At 39.9% G+C, this 20468-nt stretch overlaps 1 protein-coding gene across 4 annotated transcripts in view; it reads right to left on the reverse strand.

Annotated features, from left to right (window-relative positions):
• ANK3 (ankyrin 3) overlaps window positions 1–20468 on the reverse strand; it is a 679804-nt gene that overhangs the window by 132678 nt on the left and 526658 nt on the right. For all 4 annotated transcript variants that reach the window (XM_053207647.1, XM_053207648.1, XM_027062065.2 and 1 more), the window contains 2 exons: window positions 15565–15762; window positions 5214–5312 (listed from right to left, as the gene is read on the reverse strand). In XM_053207647.1, coding sequence (XP_053063622.1) covers window positions 5214–5312; window positions 15565–15762 — 297 coding nt within the window. The remainder of the gene's footprint in view (window positions 1–5213; window positions 5313–15564; window positions 15763–20468) is intronic.

The following is a 20468-nucleotide window of genomic DNA, read 5'->3' on the forward strand; positions in this document are numbered from 1 at the left end:
GGCTTTTCCATTCATTGAGAGTCATAAAATGCCCACATTAAATGGTACCTTGCATAAATATGCTCAGAGGGATGTGATTTGAGAAATTCTTTCCAACTAGCAGCAATCAATTTTGGAAAGACCAACTATTCTGTCTGGAATAGCTAAGAAATAATCACAGTTCAGCTAATTGAGCAGTCTCTGCCTCTTTTTCCACTGTTGCCTACTTATACCATCATTATAAGTGGGAGTTAAGCCTTCTCCTTTAGGCAATACCAAGAGGTTGCATTTGTATATGAAGAGCAAACAGGTGCAGATGGAGATTCTGGCGTTTTTGATCCATGGTGCCGTAGCACCTTATTTTACTGAGTTAGGTGCATCTGCTCAAACGGGGTTTGGGAGAGAGGAGTAAGAAAGCCACACTTCACTCCCAACCTCCTAAAATCTGTGGTTCTCTATCTACGAATCCATCCTTAGCCTTCCTTACTCTTGGCATAGTCTTCCTCAGTGAACACACCCATTCACAGCTATGACTACTCCTTGATTTTATTTCAGGTAGAATTTTTTTTTTTCAATTTTTATGTGTTGATTGTTGTATGTGTATGAAAGACTATTGTCACATGTTATACTAAGGAGTACTTAACAATATGGCAGATGAAGACCCATGGAAGGCTGTAAGATATCTTCACAAAGAGCTTTTTTAAAACATCATTGATCCCAGGATTTGTTCTTTGATTTCCACCACATTGTTTCTCAGTGAGAGACAGACAGAGAGAGAGAGAGAGAGAAAGAGGGAACACAGGGGAGAGGGACCGAAGGAGAGAAAGAGAGGATCCTAAGCAGGTTCTACACTTAACACAGAGCCTGATGCGGAGCTTGATCCCATGACCCTGGGATCATGACCTGAGCCGAAATCAAGAGTTGGACACTCAACTGACTGAGCCATCCAGGCACCCCAATACTTATTTAAATATTTCTTAAATTTCTCCCTTGTTCATCAATTTCCCATCTGCCCCTAAGCAGAGGTCTTCTTTATTCTCCATCTAGACCTTAGTAACAGCCTTCAAATGCCCCTCCTCCAAACTCCTTTGACCTACTTAGTTTTTGCACTATCTCTTAGGCTCTTTCTAAACCTGATGTCTGATCTTACCACTCTTCTGTTTAAAACCTTCCATGGCTTCCCAGTGCAAACAGGATAAAAAGCTGAACTTACTTTGCCTGGCACATTAAGGCCCTCTGAAATCTTTGAAAATATTTTTTTTTATTATTTAAAACTTAATTTTATTATTTATTATTTTTGACAGAGAAATAGAGAGAGAGTGTGTGTGTATGTGAGAGAGGGAGAGAGAGAGAGCATGAACTGGGGAGGGGCAGAGAGAGAGACACAGAATCTGAAGCAGGCTTCAGGCTCTGCATTGTCAGCACAGAGCCTGACGCAGGGCTTAAACTCACAAACCACAAGATCATGACCTGAGCCAAAGTCACATGCTTAACCAACTGAGCCACCCAGGCCCTCTGAAATCTTAATCTTCTAGCAGTATCTTGGGACATGCCCCCAATTTTTTCTCATGTTTCTGTGATACTGAACCAGTTATAGCTCCCTCCTACATTCCCAACCTTTGTGAAATAATTCAGTTAATTCCAATAGTTCTAAAATTACTAATTTATATATGGGGTCAAATTCAGGCTTTGTACCAATTACCTATGTGACCTTGTATAAGTAATTACTTGTCTGTACCTCAGTTTCCTCTGAGGGACAGGGATACTAATTTCTCCCACCTCCTAGGGTAGTTGTATGGATTAAACTAATTAATAAAGGAAAGAAATTAATACCTGACACAGAGAAGGTGGGTAATACATTTTATTATATTATTATATATAATTATACATTGTTATATTATATTATTACTATATTATTTTATTATTATTTTTATTATCATATGTCTTCTTTTCTAGACTATAAAGAGATCAAGGAATATATCACCCTGTTGAGAACTTGGCAAGTAGTAAGAGCTCAAAAAAATGAACGTGAAATGAGCATCAAATACATTTTTTCATTATTTTACACACATTTAGAGAAATATAATTTAACTATTAATTTGCTAATTAGTACCCCTGAGAATCAGTGCATTTGGTTGGTCTAAATAAAATGCTTCAGGAGATTATTCTTTTAAAAAGTGAAAGGAATAGCTTTATTTCATCTGAACAGCACTAAATATTAAACCCTGTGGCCAGCAGCACAATTTAGTCTAAACTGATTTGGTGAACTTCAAATACAGAGCTGGACATGGAGAAGGTCAGCAAGCCCAGTGGGAAGGCTGCAAAAGCTGTTACCAGGATTTTCAGATACTTTTCCCACAAGAGAGAAGTGTTTTCCATGTTTTCATGATTATCATTTTTTAAATTTAAGCCTGAATCTGACGGTACTATACTTTCCAACTGTAGGCTGCTTAGAGACATCATCTTCACCAATAAGAATTTGGACATTCATAGAATAAACTTATTCACAAGATCAGAAGGCAAATCCCAACAACCTATCTCTCTGCACTTCTGCTCTATTCAGCTATAGTATGATCACAGCCTCAGGGCTTTCTTGGTGCTATGATCTTTGCTGAGAAGAAAAAGAAAGGGAAAAGAATTTGTAGGAGGCAGAGAGGTGCTTTTCAAAATTTTTTTTTAACGTTTATTTATTTTTGAGACAGAGAGAGACAGAGCATGAACGGGGGAGGGCCAGAGAGAGAGGGAGACACAGAATCGGAAATAGGCTCCAGGCTCTGAGCTGTCAGCACAGAGCCCGACGCGGGGCTCGAACTCACAGACCGCGAGATCATGACCTGAGCTGAAGTCGGACGCTTAACTGACTGAGCCACCCAGGCGCCCCGAGAGGTGCTTTTCAAAGTGCATCACTTGTAAAGGGCAGGAAAGGGAACATGCTTCATAAATATTATACCAGGTACAAAAATGATCATGACCTAAGGTGGGCTGGGTTACGAGGAAACCCTGGTAGAGGACTAAGAACCTTAAGCCCAGGGGCCACGTGTGCAAGAAGACTCATGGCACCATGTTCTGCCTCCCCACCTGCCCCGGAGAATCATTGCCACACTTCCTGACTGAATTATAGTATATGCTTTGGATGTGCAGGGGCAAAAACATATGGAGAAACTTAACCCTGACTGTGCTTCCTGGAATCTTTACTCTGTAAAGAGAGAGGTAACCAAAAAACGTGTTTAAGTCTGTGTTTGTGTGTGTAAATAAAACAACACAAGATGAATATATTTACCATAAGTAAAATAAAGATGGTAAGCTAAACTCAGTCTGATTCTTTTTTTAGAATTAAAAATGCTTTTATTTTTTGAATGGAGAGTAGCAAGAAACCATCCAGCTGCTGCCAGTGCCTTTAATGGTTTCTCTGTTAAATACTCAGCTACCTAGGAAAGCACTCAAGACTGAGGATCATGAGAATTTTTAGAAAGGAAGGGAAATAGAGTGAAGGGATTGCTGAGCAAGCTGGCTACCAAGTGAGGTCGTGGAGACCTCAAGACCACAGAAATTCCAGAAAGGGAGGTAGAGGGGAGTTTGCCTACCTCCCAGTTCCACCTCGGGCTGTCCTGACCAGGGACAATGATACTTGCTTTACTGCTTTAACACAAACTTTAAAGCACAGACAGGATCTTGCCTGGTCAGATCTCTTTCAGGCAGCTTCTTTTTAATAGAACACAGTATGGGTGGAGCAGCCACTGCCACAGACAGCCGAACAATGTCCAAAGGGTGTAGTCTACTCAGGGCTGTTCCCTCTGTGCTTGTCTGGCAAATCCAGTCTGATTTTGATGTCTGAATGCCACTTTATTTTTTATGTTTTTAATTTGATAGAGAGGGTGAGGAAGAGAGGCAGAGGAAGAGAGAGAAAGAAAGAGAGAGAGAGAGAGAGAGAGAGAGAGAGAGAGGAGAGAATCTTAAGCAGGCTCCATGCTTAGTGCAGAGACCAACCAATGGGGGGCTTGATCCCATGACCCTGGGATCATGACTTGAGCTGAAATCAAGAGTCAGGCGGTCAACCAACTGAGCCACCCAGGTGCCCCTGAATATCTTTTGACTTGGCTAATTCCTGGTGATACTTCTATATTTGTTAGTATCTTCAGTATTTATATATACACCTCAGAATCTATACATATTATATACAAAATGTTTGTATTCACAATTTTTCATTTTTAGAGAGAGAGAGAGAGAGAGAAAGAGAGAGAGAGACAGCATGTGTTCAAAGCAGAGAAAGGGGCAGAGAGAGAGGGAGAGAGAATACCAAGCAGGCTCCATGCATAGCACAGAGCCCAGTGCAAGGCTTGATACAACTTTATTTATTATTTTTTTTTTTTATGTTTTTAATTTGAGAGAGAGGGTGAGGAAGAGAGGCAGAGGAAAAGAAAGAGAGAGAGAGAGAGAGAATCAAGAATCAGATGCTCAACCAACTGAGCCACCCAGGTGCCCTTGTATTCACAATATTTAATAAGCATTCATTTTTGTGTCAAAAATATGATACATGGAAAGAAACAAGAGTTATATTTTAGAGTAGATAAAACAAGTTTGCCATGAAGAGGTAGCAAAATTAAGTGCAAAATAAATGCTCAGAGAAATGGGGTTAATGTGAAGTCCTATGTCTGATGACACAAAACATCCATTTTTCTTATCTGAGTTTGAAATTGTGTAATTATAAGATATTAATCAGTATTGTTTTCTTTCTGAAGAGAGCTATTTGAGAGAAAGAGAGAGAGAGAGGGAGAGAGGGAGATGCTAGTGACCACACATACCATAAAGATTTTAGCAAGTGAGGAATAACTGAATAAAACTTATTTTATCCTTTTTTTTAATAGACTATGTCTGAACAAAGTTAATGGTCACAAATTACTGATAAATTTTTCTGGATGCGTTTTTAAAGTCAGTCACAAAAGCTAAAAAAGGTCCAAGATTTTACACTCTGTCCTTGGAGGACCGATTTGTTATCACAAGGATAAATACTGTTAACATGGGTCGATATCTATAGGCAGCTGGGATAAAGTGCCCAGGCCATTAAAGACATAAAGCATCTGGGACACTATAACCAGAGGCTTTGGTGTCCTTTGCACAGATTTATGTTTGACATGCTATGTATAAAAGATATGATGGAAAATTTATTCTCCCCCCATCAAATTGTACTTGTTTCCATATAGGAGTCACCAAACAACACATCCTTTTTTGTATACCTTTGTCTGGGCATCCACATTTGCCCCTTGGTTTACGAGGACTTCAGCCACATTCACTCTGTCTTCTTGAGCAGCCAAATGGAGTGGGGTCAGGCCATTCTGCAAAAGATTCAAAGTACAGTCATTTTAGAGAAGGTAATATAGCAAACATGGCATGTATGAGCAACAATTTATGAATTGTAGGAGACTAAGCCTTGAATTCTTAAATTAAAAAAAAATTTTTAAATGTTTGAGAGGAAGAGCATGAGTGGAGGAGGGGCAGAGAGAGAGAAGGAGGCAGAGGATTCAAGCAGGCTCTGAGCTGTCAGCACATAGCCCAATGTGGGGCTTGAACTCACGAACTGTGAGATCATGACTTGAACCGAAGTCGGATGCTCAACAGACTGAGCCACCCAGGTGCCCAAGCCTAGAATTCTTACGTTAAAAAAATCTACAAAATATGTTTATATATTGGCACTGTGGCAACACTGTTATCTGCAGGCTTCATGAAAATTTCAAACATTCTCAGAAGTGGAGGGAATGGACTGAACCTTGTGGACTCACCACAGACTCTATGGTTTATCAAGGTTTTCCTACATTTGCTTCATCCAGCCCTACTTCCTGTTCATTCTTTTCTTTGTGGACGTATTTTAAGGCAAATCCCAGACATTATACCATTTTCCTACTACATACTCCAGTGTTCAGTTGTTAAAACTAGAGGCTTTAAAAAAAAGATATAAAATGATATAATGTCTGGGATTTGCCTTAAAATACTTCCACAAAGAAAACAATTTTTAAATGAATTAACAAAAATGTTTTGTTGTTGTTAATTTTAAATGAGTAAACAAAAGCAGAATCGGGTCTGTTAAAACAGAAAACAAACTGATGGTTGCCACAGGGAAGGGGGAGTGAGAGATTGTGCAAAATGGGTGAAGGGGAGTGGGAGACACAGGCTTCCAGTTATGAAATGAATAAGTCATGGGAATAAAAGGCACAGCATATGGAATACAGTGAATAATATTATAATAGTGTTGTGACAGGACAGAGATGGTAGCTAAACTTGTAGCGAGCACAGCATGATGTATAAACTTGTCAAACCACTAAGTTGTACATCTGAAACTAATGTGAGATTGTATGTCAACTATACTCAAAAATAAGTAAATAAATATTTACCAAAAAGACACCTAGAGAATTTTTTTTGCAAAATTATGCAGGAATTTCAACACATGACCATTGGCACTAGCTTTAGTAGAATTAAAAGAAAAGTTGGTTATAAAATTAAGTATTGACATATGATGATAATATTTTCTTCACCAAATATTAATACCCACAGCTGATAAATATGTTCTGTATGTTGTTTCTGGGTAGGAAAGATGGCCTCGAAATGCAAAATGAATGCTGTACCATGAGAATTTCCAGGTCATTTGAATGGTGTATGTGTTTAATGAGACTGAACATTTGAAACTGAGTCTACAACAGAACATGCAGGCTACCTGGTTGTTCTAATGGCCAAGAAAAAATCACCAAGACTGTACACAAGTTTAAAAATCCTCTGTAGTTGTAAAGTGTCTTTTCATGAATAATATTTAGGAAAGAGTAACTTGGTGTGCTTGCAGATTGTTTTCTTTCCCCCAGTACGAGCATGGAGGTTAGTATCTGAGTCCTGGAGGCCTTCCTTCTCTTCCTCTAGCATCTGTGCAACGGGAGCCTCAGCCATGGCATTTGTCAGAGGAGAGGAGTAAATCAGGGACAACACCAGCGAGGGCACAGAGCCCTCTAGATGCCGTACATGACTTATTCAGGGGTTGCTATCCCATCAAACAGATTATAGGATTCAGGAAGACTCACTTGCTCTCGGCTTTTTAACTATTTACAGAATTTGGGAGGAAGCCCACTCAAACTGAAAAGAGAGGAAATATGAAAAGGAGGACCAATGCACTCAGTTGAAGTCCAAGAAAAATAAGCTGGGGCCAAGACTGGCACCACCCAACACTGACATAATCTTAGGACAATGTTCCATGTTCTACTTTATTTATTTATTTATTTATTTATTTATTTATTTATTTATTTATTATTTTTAATTCCAGTTAGTACACATACAGTGTTCTATAAGTTTCATGTATACAATATAGTGATTCAACACTTCCATACATCAGCCAGTGCTCATCACAACAAGTGCCCTCCTTAATCCTTGTTTCACCCATCCCCCCACCCCCTCCATGTTCTACTTTAGAGGAAACAAATATTTTCAGCCATAGTATTTTGTAGAGGTTACCTATTCTAAGTTTGAGACTTTTTAAGACTTTTGAAGATACTTTACTGAGTGTTTCTCAGCAAAGTTTGGGAAAGGTATTGTGGCATGGGCCTTACTTTCTCGTGTTCCCCCGTGTTCATGCTGCCTCATGGGTTACCCACTCTACCTGTACCATGGAGTCACTCACAGCCTTCCTGGACTTCACTGTCTGTCCTTGTCTCACAAAGGGCCTCATTGTTACATTTATGTGCACACCTTCTATGTGCTCACCTCTATTAAGAGCATCATAATCCTACATTTAAATTCTGTTTCCTTGGGGCACCTGGGTGGCTCAGTTGGTTAAGCGTCTGACTTCAGCTCAGGTCACAATCTCACGGTCCGTGAGTTCGAGCCTCGCGTCCGGCTCTGGGCTGATACCTCGGAGCCTGGAGCCTGCTTCCGGTTCTGTGTCTCCCTCTCTCTCTGCCCCTCCCCCGTTCATGCTCTCTCTCTCTATCTCAAAAATAAATAAACGTTAAAAAAAAATTAAAAAAAAATAAATTCTGTTTCCTTGTCTGTCTTCCTCAAATCACTGTAACCTTGTTGAGGCAAATACTGTATCCTTAATCTTTTTATAACCAGTGTCTAGCGTCTAGCACTGAATCATCCACTAGATGATTAAATCAGAAGATAAAAGCAAACATCTTTAGATAAAATATGCTAAAAAGAAACTATTTAGTTCAATATCAATTTTCACAAAAGCTAAATCTTTCTTTTTAATATCTATTTTTTAACAAGGAAATAAAATCTAGTGTTAAGTGGGGAGGTAGGACAGGGAGGGAGAGACAATAAATGATGTTTAAAATTGGCAGTTTAGGAAAAACTGACAGAAAATGGTCAGAGTTTCCTTATTGAATAACATGTTCTGCTCATTTTCTGTTTTCACATCAGGGCTTACTTCACACTTTATATGGAACATGGCAACTGAGAAAGGAAGCAAAGATTTACAAATGCCTTCATATTAGATCATTCCTTGGTACTGTGAAGTTCTTGAAAGTTCCTTAACTTTAATGTGCTCATGGGAAGCCAGCTGATCTGCTTTTCAAAATTTCTCTGGAAGTATCTCTGCTCATGTAGGGTTTTTTCCCTGGAGGATGGCGGACAATTTTGGTCCTCAGAATTTCCTTGCTAATTTCCAGTCTATCAAAGCAAACACTGGGAACTTCTGAAGTATTTTCAGCCTAAAAAATGTCTGTGATTTTAAGGTAAATGCAAGGCTGGATATGTATTGCAACTAGTTGACTGGAGGATTTTATTTATTTGTTTATTTGTTTGACTGGAGGATTTTAAAGAAAAAGAAGTCACAGTATACTTTGGTATCAAATCTCCTGAAAACATTCACCTATTAACCAGTTGTTAAGGTCTATATTGCCTTTGAGAGAATTAGTGAGATACAGTATTCTGGGCCCTTCAAACAGACTCTAATGGATGCCAGAATGTACTTCAATTTGAGAAGACCAGGTCTTCTACCTTGTCTTTAAGACAAGTTGAATTTTGCAACAAATTATTGTAAGCTTGGTCTCTATCTGAACGCTTGAAATTCAAAAAACATCCTGTTTATAATGGCTGTTTGAAATTGCTTTGTGATTCCTATTAATACAGAGACATGCACAGATAAAAGGAATGTTTATAATAAAAGATAAGAGAGGAGGGAAGATGGCGGCCTCTGGGCTCACCACGCGTCCTGCTGATCACTTAGATTCCACCTACACCTGCCTAAATAACCCAGAAAACCGCCAGAGGATTAGCAGAACGGAGTCGCCAGAGCCAAGCGCAGACAAGAGGCCCACGGAAGAGGGTAGGAAGGGCGGCGAGGCGGTGCGCGCTCCATGGACTGGCGGGAGGGAGCCAGGGCGCAGGGGCGGCCCGCTGGCCAAGCAGAGCCCCCGAGTCTGGCTGGCAAAAGCGGAGGGGCCTGACGGACTGTGTTCCGACAGCAAGCGCGACTTAGCGTCTGGGAGGTCATAAGTTAACAGCTCTGCTCCGAAAGCGGGAAGGCTGGAGGACAAAGGGAGGGAGAGCTGCTGAGCCCCCTGACGACAGAGCTCAGTTTGGTGGGGAACAAAGGCACTCGCCAGCGCCATCTCCCCCGCCCATCCCCCAGCCAAAATCCCAAAGGGAACCAGTTCCTGCCAGGGAACTTGCTCGCTCCGCGCAAACACCCAACTCTGTGCTTCTGCGGAGCCAAACCTCCCTCCTGCGGATCTGACTCCCTCCTGCTGCCACAGGGCCCCTCCTGAAGTGGATCACCTAAGGAGAAGCGAGCTAAGCCTGCCCCTCCTGCCCCTGTGCACCTTGCCTACCCACCCCAGCTAATACGCCAGATCCCCAGCACCACAAGCCTGGCAGTGTGCAAGTAGCCCAGACAGGCCACGCCACCCCACAGTGAATCCCGCCCCTAGGAGAGGGGAAGAGAAGGCACACACCAGTCTGACTGTGCCCCAGGGGTGGGCTGGGAGCAGACATCAGGTCGGACTGCGGCCCCGCCCACCAACTCCAGTTATACACCACAGCACAGGGGAAGTGCCCTACAGGTCCTCACCACACCAGGGACTATCCAAAATGACCAAGCGGAAGAATTCCCCTCAGAAGAATCTCCAGGAAATAACAACAGCTAATGAGCTGATCAAAAAGGATTTAATATAACAGAAAGTGAATTTAGAATAATAGTCATAAAATTAATCACTGGGCTTGAAAACAGTATAGAGGACAGCAGAGAATCTCTTGCTACAGAGATCAAGGGACTAAGGAACAGTCACGAGGAGCTGAAAAACGCTTTAAATGAAATGCAAAACAAAATGGAAACCACCACGGCTCAGATTGAAGAGGCAGAGGAGAGAATAGGTGAACTAGAAGATAAAGTTATGGAAAAAGAGGAAGCTGAGAAAAAGAGAGATAAAAAAATCCAGGAGTATGAGGGGAAAATTAGAGAACTAAGTGATACACTAAAAAGAAATAATATACGCATAATTGGTATCCCAGAGGAGGAAGAGGGAAAGGTGCTGAAGGGGTACTTGAAGAAATAATAGCTGAGAACTTCCCTGAACTGGGGAAGGAAAAAGGCATTGAAATCCAAGAGGCACAGAGAACTCCCGTCAGACGTAACTTGAATCGATCTTCTGCACGACATATCATAGTGAAACTGGCAAAACACAAGGATAAAGAGACAATTCTGAAAGCAGCAAGGGGTAAACGTGCCCTCACATATAAAGGGAGACCTAAAAGACTCGTGACTGATCTCTCTTTTGAAACTTGGCAGGCCAGAAAGAATTGGCACGAGATTTTCAGTGTGCTAGACAGAAAAAATATGCAGCCGAGAATCCTTTATCCAGCAAGTCTGTCATTTAGAATAGAAGGAGAGATAAAGGTCTTCCCAAACAAACAAAAACTGAAGGAATTTGTCACCACTAAACCAGCCCTACAAGAGATCCTAAGGGGGACCCTGTGAGACAAAGTACCAGAGACATCACTACAAGCATAAAACATACAGACATCACAATGACTCTAAACCCGTATCTTTCTATAATAACACTGAATGTAAATGGATTAAATGCGCCAACCAAAAGACATAGGGTATCAGAATGGATAAAAAAACAAGACCCATCTATTTGCTGTCTACAAGAGACTCATTTTAGACCTGAGGACACCTTTAGATTGAGAGTGAGGGGATGGAGAACTATTTATCATGCTACTGGAAGCCAAAAGAAAGCTGGAGTAGCCATACTTATATCAGACAAACTAGACTTTAAATTAAAGGCTGTAACAAGAGATGAAGAAGGACATTATATAATAGTTACAGGGTCTATCCATCAGGAAGAGCTAACAATTATAAATGTCTATGCGCCGAATACCGGAGCCCCCAAATATATAAAACAATTACTCATAAACATAAGCAACCTTATTGATAAGAATGTGGTCATTGCAGGGGACTTTAACACCCCACTTACAGAAATGGATAGATCATCTAGACACGGTCAATAAAGAAACAAGGGCCCTGAATGAGACATTGGATCAGATGGACTTGACAGATATATTTAGAACTCTGCATCCCAAAGCAACAGAATATACTTTCTTCTCGAGTGCACATGGAACATTCTCCAAGATAGATCATATACTGGGTCACAAAACAGCCCTTCATAAGTATACAAGAATTGAAATTATACCATGCATACTTTCAGACCACAATGCTATGAAGCTTGAAATCAACCACAGGAAAAAGTCTGGAAAACCTCCAAAAGCATGGAGGTTAAAGAACACCCTACTAACGAATGAGTGGGTCAATCAGGCAATTAGAGAAGAAATTAAACAATATATGGAAACAAACGAAAATGAAAATACAACAATCCAAACGCTTTGGGACGCAGCGAAGGCAGTCCTGAGAGGAAAATACATTGCAATCCAGGCCTATCTCAAGAAATAAGAAAAATCCCAAATACAAAATCTAACAGCACACCTAAAGGAAATAGAAGCAGAACAGCAAAGGCAGCCTAAACCCAGCAGAAGAAGAGAAATAATAAAGATCAGAGCAGAAATAAACAATATAGAATCTAAAAAAACTGTAGAGCAGATCAACGAAACCAAGAGTTGGTTTTTTGAAAAAATAAACAAAATTGACAAACCTCTAGCCAGGCTTCTCAAAAAGAAAAGGGAGATGACCCAAATAGATAAAATCATGAGTGAAAATGGAATTATTACAACCAATCCCTCAGAGATACAAACAATTCTCAGGGAATACTATGAAAAATTACATGCCAACAAATTGGACAACCTGGAAGAAATGGACAAATTCCTGAACACCCACACTCTTCCAAAACTCAATCAGGAGGAAATAGAAAGCTTGAACAGACCCATCACCAGCGAAGAAATTGAATCGGTTATCAAAAATCTCCCAACAAATAAGAGTCCAGGACCAGATGGCTTCCCAGGGGAGTTCTACCACACGTTTAAAGCAGAGATAATACCTATCCTTCTCAAGCTATTCCAAGAAATAGAAAGGGAAGGAAAACTTCCAGACTCATTCTATGAAGCCAGTATTACTTTGATTCCTAAACCAGACAGAGACCCAGTAAAAAAAGAGAACTCAGGCCAATATCCCTGATGAATATGGATGCAAAAATTCTCAATAAGATACTAGCAAATCGAATTCAACGGCATATAAAAAGAATTATTCACCATGATCAAGTGGGATTCATTCCTGGGATGCAGGGCTGGTTCAACATTCGCAAATCAATCAACGTGATACATCACATTAACAAAAAAAAAGAGAAGAACCATATGATCCTGTCAATCGATGCAGAAAAGGCCTTTGACAAAATCCAGAACCCTTTCTTAATAAAAACCCTCGAGAAAGTCGGGATAGAAGGAACATACTTAAAGATCATAAAAGCCATTTATGAAAAGCCCACAGCTAACATTATCCTCAATGGGGAAAAACTGAGAGCTTTTTCCCTGAGATCAGGAACACGACAGGGATGCCCACTCTCACCGCTGTTGTTTAACATAGTGTTGGAAGTGCTAGCATCAGCAATCAGACAACAAAAGGAAATCAAAGGCATCCAAATTGGCAAAGATGAAGTCAAGCTTTCGCTTTTTGCAGATGACATGATATTATACATGGAAACTCCGATAGACTCCACCAAAAGTCTGCTAGAACTGATACATGAATTCAGCAAAGTTGCAGGATACAAAATCAATGTACAGAAATCAGTTGCATTCTTATACACTAACAAAGAAGCAACAGAAAGACAAAAAAGAAACTGATCTCATTCACAATTGCACCAAGAAGCATAAAATACCTAGGAATAAATCTAACCAAAGATGTAAAGGATCTGTATGCTGAAAACTATAGAAAGCTTATGAAGGTAATTGAAGAAGATTTAAAGAAATGGAGAGACATTCCCTGCTCATGGATTGGAAAAATAAATATTGTCAAAATGTCAATACTACCCAAAGCTATCTACACATTCAATGCAATCCCAATCAATATTGCACTAGCATTCTTCTCGAAACTAGAACAAGCAATCCTAAAATTCATATGGAACCACAAAAGGCCCCGAATAGCCAAAGGAATTTTGAAGAAGAAGACCAAAGCAGGAGGCATCACAATCCCAGACTTTAGCCTCTACTACAAAGCTGTAATCATCAAGACAGCATGGTATTGGCACAAACACAGACACATAGACCAATGGAATAGAATAGAAACCCCAGAACTAGACCCACAAACGTATGGCCAACTCATCTTTGACAAAGCAGGAAAGAACATCCAATGGAAAAAAGACAGCCTCTTTAACAAATGGTGCTGGGAGAACTGGACAGCAACATGCAGAAGGTTGAAACTAGACCACTTTCTCACACCATTCACAAAAATAAACTCAAAATGGATAAAGGACCTGAATGTGAGACAGGAAACCATCAAAACCTTAGAGGAGAAAGCAGGAAAAGACCTCTCTGACCTCAGCCATAGCAATCTCTTACTCGACACATCCCCAAAGGCAAGGGAATTAAAAGCAAAAGTGAAGTACTGGGACCTTATGAAGATAAAAAGCTTCTGCACAGCAAAGGGAACAACCAACAAAACTAAAAGGCAACCAACGGAATGGGAAAAGATATTTGCAAATGACATATCGGACAAAGGGCTAGTATCCAAAATCTATACAGAGCTCACCAAACTGCACACCCGAAAAACAAATAACCCAGTGAAGAAATGGGCAGAAAACATGAATAGACACTTCTCTAAAGAAGACATCCGGATGGCCAACAGGCACATGAAAAGATGTTCAGCGTCGCTCCTTATCAGGGAAATACAAATCAAAACCACACTCAGGTATCACCTCACGCCAGTCAGTGGCCAAAATGAACATATCAGGAGACTATAGAGGCTGGAGAGGATGTGGAGAAACGGGAACCCTCTTGCACTGTTGGTGGGAATGCAAATTGGTGCAGCCGCTCTGGAAAGCAGTGTGGAGGTTCCTCAGAAAATTAAAAATAGACCTACCCTATGACCCAGCAATAGCACTGCTAGGAATTTATCCAAGGGATACAGGAGTACTGATGCATAGGGGCACTTGTACCCCAATGTTTATAGCAGCACTCTCAACAATAGCCAAATACAGTCCACGTATATGAAAAACAAATAAAATTACTTGTCATTTGTCCCCATAAAACTATTGCTGTCTTGAAACTCCACTCCAAAATCTGAGCTATGGCCATGCCATCACCAACTGGTAGAGAAAAAGCCAGGGAGTTTGGATTGTCAAGAACTTGGGAGCACTGTAGCAGGCTTTTGTGTTATATGAAGGGAAGACTTAGAAACATCTGTTCTGTGCTTTGAGCAGACCTCAGACTTAAGGTATTAATAAATAGTTTAGCAAACCCAAATTCTCTGATACATGCAATGAGAGGTCTAACTTCATTAACATGTCTCTGGCCAATTGTGGGCTAGACTTTGCTTCATAAAATTCTTCACTAATAATGGGGCTGCCAAATATGAGGACAGGAATTTGAAACCACTAGGGAAGAGAGACTTCACACGTTCCTTGAAACTGCCAATTTACATAGAAAGACTAACAACCTTTCCAACCTATTGAATAAAATAGCTACTCTAAACTTCTGTTATTAAAATGGACTCCATGAAGGCAGCACTCTTTCTAATATTTATTTTTTTAAGTAGGACTTAAAACTGGGAGAGGCAATGAGTAGGTACCCCCAAAATATTTGCAGACAAAATCAACAGGCTACAATTTACAACTTACTATTTTGCTAAGTTCTGGCAAGGTAATGTGGTACTTTGAATTAGCATTATACCAAAACTTCATATTATTAAGAAAAACTTTGTGGACTTCATTTTTATAACTATATGTTATTCAATTGTATGACTTGACAAGTATTGATTTACCATTCTCTTACTGTTTAAACATTTTTTCTCAAAGTCTTTACTATAATAAACAATATTTTGGTAAACATCTTTGTGCAACGTTACACTTTATATATTCTATTTGACCTGGATTCTTCATGCTTCTTAGTGACCTCTCTGAGAGGTAAGGGTTCGTTATATGCTTTGCAGAGAAAAAGAAAGGTTACCTTATTGCTCAGGTTCACATTAGCATTTCTGCTGAGGAGCAGGGACACCATGTCCACATGTCCTTCCTGAGCTGCAAGGTGGACAGAAGCAATTCCTTGCCGGGTAACTGCATTTGCATCAGCACCATATTCCAGCAGAGTTGTCGCTATGTCCATCTGGTTCTTTTTGGCAGCGATGTGCAGTGGCGTATAACCATTCTGTCAACACGAATCACTTGGTCACATGCCCAGTAACAAGATAAAAGCGTGTGCAGTGCACTTTCAAATAGTATGCTTCCCTTTCTAGTGATTTTCTTCGACGGTTTAAAAATTCATAATCACATAAGCAAACTGATAAATCAAGCTGTGCCATTAATGTACTGCCCTAATGTCTCCCGCATCCCTAAATTGGGAAAACATACTACAGACAGTTTAATGCAGAGTACCACCAGTTTTGCAAAAGGAATATAGGGTCCTCTCTTGCAGGCAGTTAATGTTAGTAGGTGCTCAATAATTACTTGCTTTATTTAAATTGCCAATGTGAGGAAACACAACTAGGAAACAACAAACAATGTGGTACCATGGACATGTTCAGAGCCATTATTCCACTTTTCATTCAATAATAGCTATTCAGAGCCATTACTCTACCTTTAAAATATCTTTAATAGTCACTTGTTGCTAACAAGTTGAAAAATTTACTGTTCATGGTAGTCAAGATGCTATAATCTACCCTCACAGCCCCTTTGATTGCCTCTTCTATGAAACTCTAGTTTCTACGTTATGCTTCAGCTGAACTGGTTTCCCACATAAGATACAGCTCATGTTTCTATTTTGCCTCAGTCTATCAAGAATGTTCTTCTCCACTATGTCTTTGGGGTCAGCATCTATCAGCTGAAGATTCAGCTCAAGGCTTATACTCTCATGAAGGGTTTCATTTCCTCCTTCCCCACCTACACCCACCCCCAACCTAACTGACTCCAATCAAAGTCCTGGAGATAGTGGCACTTTTTCCTTTGCATACCTGTTTCCTCCTACTAAAATACAAATTTGTTGAGGGCAGGTATTGTGTCGTATTTGTCTTTGCATCTCTACTAGTGCCTCACAGTGACTGGTGAATCCTCAGAATTTGAGTCAAGCTTACTACCACTTTCAGGACATTCTGGGATCCTTGTCTTGACTGACCTCTGATGACCAGAGGTTCAAGCAACTTAAATTCCTCTGGCAAACTGGCAATTAACTGTGCTTCAGGGTTGTTCATAGTCTTCCACCCTGAGAAAGAAAGGTCCCCTGCACTAGGGGACCTTGTCCAGCCTTATTGTCATTTAAGAGAAATGCAAGATTATATTTTCACTTGGGCATGAATCCAACTATATAAGATATGCCAATGAAAAATGAGAATGATTTTTTATAGAAAAGAAGATTTAGAGGAAAAAAAATGGAATTCACGGATTCACATTTGGCAAAATGATCCAAATCTAGACAACTATCAGTCACAATCTTTCCAGGCCATATGGATGGGTAGGAAACAACACAGAGGACAGTGGGGGCTGCCGCACCATTGATCCGGCCAGCCTACTGCAATTACCCTCATATTTTAAGTTATTAGCATGTCCTAGTAGGATAATGTTTCTCACTTGAGAAACACCCTTTCTGTAATCAATTGTAGAGGATTTAAGCAAGTGGAAATGCTGCTTCCAGACTCTTCTGAAACCAGCCTCTGCCAAATGGGATGGGCCAGGGTAGAAGATTTTATATCCTTATTTTTAGTTTTGACCTTTTGCCATCTGGAAACCCTAGCTGACCTGGGAAACATTTGTCCCTCTGTACAGACACACCCTAAAGGGATTGCCTTCAGAGCCAAATGTAGAGCTTTGGACTGAGCCCAACTTTACAGCGAATGACAGGAGGGGGTGGTCTGTTTCGTTACCATCCCCACCCCTGCATAAAAGCCAAAATTCACAAAATCAGTGCTAAAATAGGTCATCTGATTAGTCAAATATGTCTAGCACTGGCTAGTCAGAGTGGTAACAGCAACATAGCCTGAGTTTAGCTTCTTGTCATGCATCTTATTTCTTTTTGCTTTTGCTACGGACATAACCTTCGCGTTAGTTACTTGTCAACCACCGAAGGCAGGTCAGTGTCCTTTAACAGGTGACAATCCTCTGGATTATTTCTTATTCCACCCAAAAATCCTAGGTCCTAAAGAACACTAAAAAGAGAAACTCTGGCATCTCTGAAATGCATGCTGACTTTAGACAAGTTACTCATGATTACTGAGGGCTTTACTCTGAGCTCCTCACCTGAGCTACAAAGGAAAGAATAAAGCAAGGGAAAAACAATTCATGGCATTTATTTTAGAATGGAAGTTCATCTCAGAAAGACTTAAAAATATTTCAAATAATAAACAAAAAGGTTCATCTTGAGACCTATCAGAAGTTCTCTAATCTTTCTAAATGCTTCTTAATTTCTGGAAAGTAAAATGATTCTCACCTATCACACTAAAGGGAAAGATGCATTTATCAGAAGAGAAATAAAATAGTGACAGATTCGGCTACAGAATAATCTTAAATATTTTTTTCCTCTCGATGTGGAGAACAAAATGCTTACAGTGTGTGCTTTTGTAATTCAAGATGAAAACAAAAGGAAATGCAATTTTAAGTTAACAAAAGTAATAGATGTATATCATACTTTATGTTTTTTTTCCAAGAATCTCTACTGTTCCATACCAGTAGATATATTGTACATTTTATGGAAGAGAAATCTGATAATAAGTTAAGACTCACTATCTGTTTTCCACGATGAGTGTCCAGGTTATGCCTGATTTCATGCCAATACCGCTTCTAGCATAGAGTCCTGCCTCAGGAAATAGATCTGGTGAAAATGGATCACAGAAGCCCATCTACTTTTTCGGCACCTTCCCTCCTCCCCCATTACAAAATCACATCAGGTTCCTAGGGCATGTATGAGTAAGAAAATATGTTGGCAATTCTATGAAACAGAAGAAAAGGCAAGAGAGCATCACCTACCCTAAGAACCCAGCATGTGAACTGAGAAAGAGTTCACACTGAAGTCAACTGCTGTTATAGTCATATGTTCAAATTGTGCCTTTTTGAGCCTTTGTCCCTCATTTTTCACCACAGCCAGAATTTGGAAATGCTAAACCTTCCTTTACTCCAGGGAGTATTTGCCTACTCTTTATCCCTTCTCCTTCCTTCTTTAATAAAAGAGCCTTGGCATTGTGTCCAGCTGAAAAACTACACTTCCTAGCTTCCCTTGCAGAAAGAAGTGGCCAATGACATGTAAGGAGAAATGGCTGGGTGGAGTTTCTGGGAATGCCCTATTGTCTTTCTTTCCTGCTTGAAAAGAGGAACGGGCAGCCTGGGCAAAAACAGTCTCTGAAAGGAAAGGAAGAAAAAAAAAATCACAGGGAGCTTTTCTTAATGTTCTGGAAACACTGGACCAACATCAACAACTGCCTACCTCCAGACTGTTTATAAATGAGAAAAAATAGAGCCTCATCAGTTTAAACAATAGTAGCTAGGTTTCTTGCCTAGCAGATAAAGCCCATCCTTAACTGAAGGAACAGACTTTGCTTGGGATCAAAGTCTAGAAAAAGTTCCTGACCAGGATCAGTGCCTCAGACAGTGGGAATGATCAGCCATGTAGCAGCGATGGTATTACTGAAGCTCTTATGGAGGCAATTGTGCTGTGGCAGCAAGAAGTAACGTCTCCTTAGCAAAGCCAGTGTTGGATTGGCTATAAAAGCTACTCCAAAGGCTAAGTGCTGTTAGAACTCTTTTCAACTCTTTGTTGTGAAGGATGTTTTACAGACATGGAAACATGAAGTCTTGTTTGACAAATATGAAGCTGGAAATCAACTGCAAATATACCTACTACAGACCTATTTAAGGGTTATTTATGGATTGAAAGAAGGAATGGATGGACGGAAGGGTGGCTTGCACTCATTTTGCTTCATGTAACTACTTTATGACTCTTGTCAGTTCTAAACAGCTTGGTACTAGTTGTGTCAAAATTCTTACTCTCATGTGAGGAATGAACAATTTTCCTATTAATTATCTTACTCTTCTGTGAGGAATGAATAATTTCCTTATTAATTATTTTCCTACCAAGAACCTGGAGTTATTATAATATAATAAAAGTGGCCCAGGCCCAAAAGGATATTAAAATATACTGAAATGAAATAGACAGTCATTAAGTTTCAATGTAATTTTTTTCATTTTTTAAATTGTGGTAAATATACATTATGTAAAACCAAACCATTGTTAAATGTATAGTCAATGGCGTTAACTACATTTCACATTGTTCTGGAACCATTACCACCATCCATCTTCAAACTGAAACTCCATCCATTACACACCAATTCCCCAGTCCTTCCTCCCTTTAGCCCCTGGCAACCAGCATTCTACTTTCTATCTCTCTATGACTGAACTCATACAATATTTGTCCTTTTGTGTGATTGGTTTATTTCACTTAGCATGGTGTCTTTGAGGCTGATTAATGTTGTAGCATGTGCCAGAATTTCCTTCCTACTTCCTCCATTGTATGTATATACCACATTTTAGTTATCTGTTCATTCTTCAATAAATACTGGGTTGCTTCCACCTTTTGGCTACTGTGAATAATGCTACTATTCATTTTTGTTTTAAAGATAAAGCTTTATCAAATGTCAAGGCATGGTTTTATGATAGAAAAAATGTTTGTCAGAATCAGAAACTATGGAGGGAAAGCCACATTTAGATGAAAAGCAAATTTAGAGGTTTGGTTCTGAAGTATAGATTTCACTGGGTACATTCTGGAGAGGCTGGGGCAGGATATAATTAAAACATATAGGAAAAGAGGTCCTGAGGAGAAATAGGTGTCAAAGATAACCTAGTCTTCAAAAAGAGAAGGTACCTGAAAACTTT

Source organism: Acinonyx jubatus, chromosome D2, assembly GCF_027475565.1.
Source record: "Acinonyx jubatus isolate Ajub_Pintada_27869175 chromosome D2, VMU_Ajub_asm_v1.0, whole genome shotgun sequence".
NCBI lineage: Eukaryota > Metazoa > Chordata > Mammalia > Carnivora > Felidae > Acinonyx > Acinonyx jubatus.